The sequence below is a fragment of the Neophocaena asiaeorientalis genome, unplaced genomic scaffold (assembly GCF_003031525.2).
Source record: "Neophocaena asiaeorientalis asiaeorientalis breed wild unplaced genomic scaffold, Neophocaena_asiaeorientalis_V1.1 scaffold218, whole genome shotgun sequence".
NCBI classification, from domain to species: Eukaryota; Metazoa; Chordata; class Mammalia; order Artiodactyla; family Phocoenidae; genus Neophocaena; species Neophocaena asiaeorientalis.
This window is the reverse complement of record NW_020172818.1, coordinates 13,928,448-13,936,266: the sequence shown is the minus strand read 5'-3', so window position 1 is coordinate 13,936,266 and position 7,819 is coordinate 13,928,448. Positions and strand designations below refer to the sequence as shown.

General features: G+C 36.5%; 1 protein-coding gene across 1 annotated transcript in view; it reads left to right on the top strand.

Moving 5' to 3' along the window:
* Positions 1-620: 620 nt before the first annotated feature.
* CXXC4 (CXXC finger protein 4) overlaps positions 621-7,819 on the top strand; it is a 29,088-nt gene continuing 21,889 nt past the window's right edge. The window contains exon 1 of the mRNA XM_024741785.1: positions 621-717. Coding sequence (XP_024597553.1) covers positions 621-717 — 97 coding nt within the window. The remainder of the gene's footprint in view (positions 718-7,819) is intronic.

The window sequence follows — 7,819 nt, the reverse complement described above, 5'->3', positions numbered from 1 at the left end:
GGTGAAAAAGGGTCCACGACAAAAAGTGGGTAAGGATAAACTTGAATATGATTTTTAAGCTCAGTCTAGATATAGTGTTGTAGGATACAATTTCAAAAATTGGATGCCAAGTTTTCAATACTAATTAAGGTAGCTGTGACATTCACTGCTCTATTTAATTGACTTATAGCTGGGATACCGACCAGGCCATTTTTGGTCCCTAGAATGCCTTTATGCAAATGAGACCCACCAGAACATGGCTTGGCAAGCAGAGCAATAGGCTGGATTCCAGCCCCTTCTTGTCCATTTGGCCAGGCATTGTTGTGTTGTGAACAGCCAGCACAAATGTACTCAGAGGCCCTGGGTTGCAAATTCCAGTGTTTAGGTGGACAAGCGTTAGATAATAGGGAGCGCTGAGAATGGGCAAGCTAGAGACCCCATCTAATCATGGCTCCAGCTACTGTTTTCAGGAGGGAATGTAGACACAGTGTTTTCACATCTCCCAATTTTTGAAAGAGGCTGGAAGTCTAATGCACTTTATTTAACACCATGGACACAAGCAAAAGGAGTGTGAGGCCCACTGGATGCTTGTGACTCGGGCTTAAAGGAAGTGCAAAGCCATAGCTGCTTACTCAGATACCATGTTTATCCTGATCCTGTTGGGCTCAGGAATGTTTGAGCTCCTGGAGGTGATGGTGCAAGTGAGGGATGTGGGGCAGAAGCCATTTGTCATCCAAGGTAAGTCTCAAGTAGGAGAGACCATAGATATAGATATGGAGGGCAGGGGAAAAGGTAATAAATGTGATATTAACTGAAGAAGAAAGAAAAGGAGTGTATAAAATTAAGTACTATGTAGGGAGGAGGAAGTTGTGATTTTCAGGTAGTTTGCCTTTTATAGTACTATGCTACTAAATAGCTCCAACACCTTGCTAACATTAATTAAACCTCACAAACCCTTGAGATAGGTAATGACTATAATTAAACTGATATTCTGGATCCGTACAATGAAATTTAGAGTGCCCAAGGTCATAGCCAAGATTGCGTGGCCTAGTTTGGCAGACAAACTACATGTTCTTACAATGTATTACTCCTCTGGAGAGAGCTTTTCTAGCTCTCTCTTTCACTCTCTCTCTCTCCATGTTTAGATTAAGAAGATATAATGATAGGATAAATAAATTGATCACTGAGAAGTTAAACTGCAAGTTGATTAGGGAAGCTTAAAGACAATATGGAAATATAGCTAAACGAACAATCCATAGTTCTAAACAAATTCCAATTAATTACATTTATTTAAAATATTTCCATTTAAACCTCTGGTTTAGCTAAATGCATCAAGAAATCAAGAAATCAGTGCATGTAAAGCTTTCTTTATACTATACAACAGTTTAGAAAAGACTGTCATTAGTTTGAAAAGAGAACATAACAGACAGACAGAAGGAACTCTTCTTGTTGCTATAACTACAGCATAACAAAGGTCAGCACTGGGGAAAATTAAAAAAAAAAAAAAAAAAACACCTTCCTGGATTGAACGTTAACTACTGAGGGATATTATCCTGAATTTTTCCTCCCAATAGAGAAAGATAATAATCCTTTATACTGAGAACGGTTAATTGAAGATAAACCAAACAATGGTAACCTACATTTTTAAAAATCAAGCATAAAAAATTGGCTTTGATTTGAAATCTTGGGAGTAATATTAGAAAACTGTGCTTTTGCAAATAGGGGCATCCTGGTTACTTTGGAAATCAAAATCTAAGCACAGGAGAAAAAAATAAAAATCACAAACATTTTATGAAAAATCTTTCTTGTATTTAAAATGACAAATCAAAAAATTTCAATTAACATTATTTAATAGAAAATAGTTTATGGTAAATTTAATTTCAGAGTTGTTTGACAGAGCTTAAAAAGTATGACTTTTATAAGACAAATTTTATGTCTCTAAAAAGTAAATTTTAGAAATAACTTTATTATTAAAATTCTTTGAGTTTTTTTGTTTGTTTGTTTTGAATAATTGGGCAAGTCCTATCCGGTAATTTGAAGATTCAGTAGCCTATTTATAAAATGTCCAGTTTCTGCATATAGATTCAGTTTCCATCTTTGAGCTAAGGAGAACATTAGTTACTTGAGTTACTGGGTTTGAAGTTTTGACTGAAAATAAGGAGAGGGATTGAGAGCGGAGACTCTGTCACTCGCTTTCCAGTGCTCTGTAAATCCTGTCAGATACAACTTGTGTTCAGGAAGAATGGCTGAAAGCACAAGGAATGATGCTGCCACATTCTGGACTGCTCTCTTGGAAACAGGGATGCTGTGACACTGAATGCATGTTGACAGAGCTATAGGAAGTGTTTTCTGGTCAGCTCTTAATTGTCAATTTCATAAGATTCCCAAGCTTTGTATTACTTTATCATTATTGATCTATCTTAAGAGATATACTTTCAAGAAAGCATACAGGTGATTATATGCCTAAGGCAAATTTTCCTGTGAGAAAGGTCAATGAAGGGTGCCTTGATACTGCCAGGCAGAGGAAAGAGAGACCGAAAGGAACTTGGAGCTCAAACTGCAAATTTGTGTTTATATCTGTGAGTGTCTGGAAGCTACTCACCGTGACTTGGTGGTTTTGTTTTGTTTTGTTTTGACCAAAATTGGCGCATTATTTCCTTCATGAGTAAATACTTTGAAAGAAATCTGGAATGTTATTGCTTGGGTTTCCTAATAATCCAATGAACAAAATATACCGAATATTTATGGTAAAATACAAGGAAGCCCATATCTTATCAAAATCAAGCCAAATTAGGGAGCCTATAGAAGAAGTGTTCTTCTGGAGACTTTTCATTTCTAGCCTGTTGTTATTTCATTTGTATGGATTTCCGCATTTGGGGACAACTCCTATTATACTGCCATGGAGTATTAAAGATGTAATTTTATAGAAATGAGAATTTGTATAATAAGAAGGAGTGCCGTGAAGAAATAAGAAATGGCCTAGACCAAATTAGATCTTCCAAAGAACAATTCTAAAAATTAATGCTCAGGTTAGCATTTGGTCTAGTGTCCAAATTGTATGTAAAAACAGATGAATGTATGTACTTGATGAGCGTAGTTGATTTGAATATGGTGCTAATGAGGCCAAGGTAATGGGTTTAACCCTGTGAACCTATTATTTTCATTATCCTCAACAGTTACAGATTTTATCCCTAAGAGTGGTCAGCCATTCCATAAACGCATGCTGGTAGTCATTAGAAAGTCAAGGCAAGAGAGTGTACATAGCTTAAGACAAATTTGTTTTTGCTAGAAAACAGCTCAAAGCACATGACCTGCTGTTGGCAGGTTAAGAGTACCAGCTTCAAATATGAAGGTCAACACTGTGATAATGATGTATCGATATTTAATTAAAAGTGAAAGAAAATAACGGGTGTGAAGAATACTGATTTTAAGGACTAATTTAATCTAATTTCACTTTGTTGAGTCACTAAGAAAACCTCTGAAAATTTCCCTAAAATGTTCACTTAAGGGATTTAAAAATATTATTACATTATAAAAGAATAATTCATTATAAGCAAAAAGTCTCTTTTATGTAAATAATAATACCTTCATCTTAGCTTATGGTTCTTTATTAATTAGTTTTTTTTTTATCTGGTGATGGCAAGGTGATGGACATTTTCTCGATAAAGTGGATATGCTGCAGTAGAGTTCTTGCCAGGTGTAATAGGAGACGAGATTCAAAACATGGGGCCAATTGGAGAAGAGCTTTGAATGACATTTTACGAATTTTCCATTTTTATCTTAGGGACAATGGGGAACTTACTTCTACATTTTGTGTATGCTACCTTCTTCAATAAGCATGGCACAGAATGTTAGAACCTTCCATGTGTCAGGCAATGTATGAGGTGGGACACGAAGCTGAATAAGACACAATCCCTGATATCAAGGATCTTCAGTTCTGGTAAAGAAGACAAATAAAAAATCCCAGAGAGCTATAGTTAGCGAAGAATTGAAGACATTATTCTGCATTTGTCTTATTGGCATATTCCTCCTGCGAAGAGGGTGGTTATTGTATTATTATCTACAGCATGAATTACTATGGAAAGAGGCAGTCCTCAGATGCTGTGAACAGGAATTGGGAAGCTGGATTCTAGGATGTTAGGTGAGAGAGCTTCACACACCTTTCCTAACCTGGACAGTGAGTAGTTTTTATGACTAACAGGGTACACATTATTGGTGGAGGGATTAAAGCTTACCTCTGGGTTTTGAAAACACCAGCAGACAAGCTGCTAATGCCTAAGATTTATCTCTAAGTCAGTTTATTTTAGATTTACGGTATTTCCTCTGCTTGTGTTACTTCTGCTTTCTTTATTCTTTAGTAAATTCTTGTTTGACTATTTTATCCATAGCTTGGCTGTCCTACAGGTATTTAAGGAAACATAGTTTGTTCAGAGTTGCCAAACTTTCCCCAAAGTCATTAAGACTGCTTTCAGTGGTAATCTCTAAGGGTGGTAATCAGCAAAAGTGTTCTCAAGGGAAGAGGACTCTTACAGTCGATTCATGGCTGTGTGGGCCAACTTAACCTCTCCAGCAGGTTATTCTCCTTCCAGTGTTACTCTTGGGGGAAAATACCAGCTGTCCACCAAAACTCTCTACTACTCCACAGTAGTAGAGTTTGCATCTAGGAAGTAACTGCCCCGCCATCTTGCAACCAGTCATGGCACATGACTGGTTCTTGACAATTGTCAGTGAGCCGTGGTGCTGTGGGTCACTTCAAGACCAAGTAATTAAGAAGGGATCATGCCCCATTCATGCCCTTCTGGTCATTTGATGTAGTTGATGAGCAGTCCCTCAGGGATGGCAAGGTCCCAAAATGGATCCATGGATCCATGAATCACTCATAGAGGAGAGCCATCTTCTGATCTGAAATTCCCACCCTGGACTGTGACATGAACAGCAAATATACTTCTATTTTTTGCACTGACACATTTTGAAGTCTATCTGTTACAACAGATAAACTACCTTTTTAGAGATTCTGGATAATGATGACAATATTGATCATGATCATGATGAAAGCAGCCATGCTTTAGAGATATTTCACAGCACAACACAAAATTTCTGCAGAGTAGGGACACTTCTTCAAGTGATACTCAAGTTGATCTTTCCCATGAAGATATCAATGAAGCCCCTGTGCTCCTACTTCAGGTCACAAAATATACAGAGTAAAGCACAAACCACTTCCAGGGAATTGGAAGCCGTAGCAGGCATTTTGCAAAGAGAATGAACCTTAAGTTTTAGTACTTTATAGAACTACGAATTCCGAAGTAGAGTTAATACAGGACTAAGTGTCCTCAACGATTTACCTAAACAACCTGACACATCATTCTGGAGGACACAATGGAGAACGTGGAGTAATGTGAGACATGGTAGATATGCAAGTGGTAAAACTAGTATATATAAAAAAATTAAGGATATGAGGTATCCCAGACCGGAAGAGAGATGTTTCCCTTTATCACATTTGGCTAAGGATGTAATCAACTCCCTAGCAGAAAGGCAATGGACATTATATCCGAGGTATGCAGTATATTGTCTAAAATATATTCTGTATGTCATATAAATGAGGGGCTTATGATCATAATTAAAGCTAAGGTTCTAGTATGCAGAGAGGTTTATTGATTAATTAATTGTTGATAGTAAGACTAGAGTAGAGGTTATAAGCATAAAGTTTTGGAGATACTGGATTGGGTACAGACTTCAGCCCTATTACATACTAACTTTTTGACCCATCTAAGTTATCTGATATCTATGGACCTATTATTTCCAGTGGAAATAGTACTAACTACTTCATAGGGTTATTTCAAGGACAAAATAAACTACCTGCAAATTACTTACTACAGTATCTGACACAGATGGGTCATTCATAGTTGCTCTTATTAATCATTAAGACTGAGTGTTCTGAGTTTTCCCTTTATCAACTGGAAAATAAAATTCTTTGGAATTTAGAGCTTATTTTCTCTCATTTGTTTAAAGTTTCATCTTGAAAGTGAGCTTGAAGCATTCTGAAAAGAAAAGCAAGTTTGGCATAAGAAATCATGATATTTTTATATGATTTTAAAAATTGTTTATTTACAAATTCAAAACCTCTAACATTGGACTACTTCAAATATTTTGAAAAGATGTTTAAGAATCTACCATCTTTCCAGTATAATGAGTGTAGGCACTCATTAAAAGGTGCCTACATTTTGCTGATAAATTTCTTATGACGTTCAGCTCAAAAAAAAAAAATCCAATAGAAAATTCCTTTCTTTGTTTTCACAAAGCATTGACAAAAGTATAAACATATCTTACCAATGAACTTAAGTAATTATTAACCACCCAGTTTTTTGGCTATAAATGCCAAATAACTGATTTGATTGATTTTATAACCAACTTATTCTATTTTTTTAAATTACAAAACATGCATCTTAATCAATGAGTCACAAAACAATTTGCCCCCTATTTCAATAGTTGCCCACTCTTGGTACAGCACCTGCATTTATGCACACCACGGTTCCTAACATCTTATCAATAATCAGTCCTCCAGAGTTGGCAGAATCTTGATATGGTCAAGGTCGGTCTTTTGAAAATTCAAAAACAAAATGATTCAAAATGTCTTTTCAGCATGTTCTTATTATAAAAGAAACAACTCATTATTATACTTTTCTTCCCTCTCTGAAACTATATTATTGTGTTATTCTAGAGTACAATTTTAATTTTAATACAGAACTTTTACTTTGCTTTATAAGATCAATTTAAACAATCTGAATTTTTTTCCTTCCTACTTCTGTAGCTTATTATGAATCAGTTTTTTTCTTTAAAATTATCCAAAAGATTCATATTTTTAAATATTTCAGATAAATATGAGCACACTTCATTTCAATAGTAGGATAGCATGTAGCCAGGAATATCTCATTTTCTTTAAGGCAGCAGTGAAGAAGTTAATTCATAGCTGCATTTATGAGTGAGTTTTATTTATTTTTGACCTGTGGTAAAAAGATTTATCTTTCAATTATGAAACTATTTTTCCCAAGTGTCAAGAAGTCATACTACTATAAAATAGATTAATGTAGCTATAAAAGTAGTTTTTGTTTAAGTAAGTTTGTAATTAAAAATAGGGTAGTAAGTTAAAAATCATATTTAATCATTGGAACTACCAGATGGAATAGTAAAAGAATGGGGTTGGGGAAGCAGGGGGAGGAGAGAGAGGAGAGAGAATGATTTTGAGATCGGTCAGGCTACACACATCACCAATTTTTTTTGCATTCTGGCATAATAATATTTAAAAGATCCGGACAAGCAGAACACCAATCCGTTTTCCCTTACTTTAAAGATCTAAATGATCATAATTTTTAAAAGTCTTCCTGGGTACATCAGGAGTATTACTTAAAAGCCATGCGGTAGGGTGTGAAATAGGAGTATTCTTCAAACAAACACGACCTTTTCTGTTTCTTGTACTGCTCTTCTCAACCCAGCCAAAAAACCCAGACAAGTTTATTTACACACACACCCGCACACGCACACACACACACACACACCCCACACGTAAAGAGAGAGAGAGAGAGAGAGAGGCGGAAACGCCCTCTTTCCATCCCTTCCAAACAATTATCTCCGAGAGCAAAAGAAAATAATCAACAGCCCTCTGCGCTGGGCTGGTCGGCTGAGCCGGAGAGCGGGGCGCCAGGAGGGAGGGCGATCGGCAGGCGAGCCGGGAAACGTGGCTCCTCCGGCGAGGAGAGGATTTGTGAAGGGGAGCGCCGGCCCGCGTGCGCCTCTTGTTCCCCGTGTAATTTGCAGCCAATCATCAGTAGGTGTCCGCGTCGCT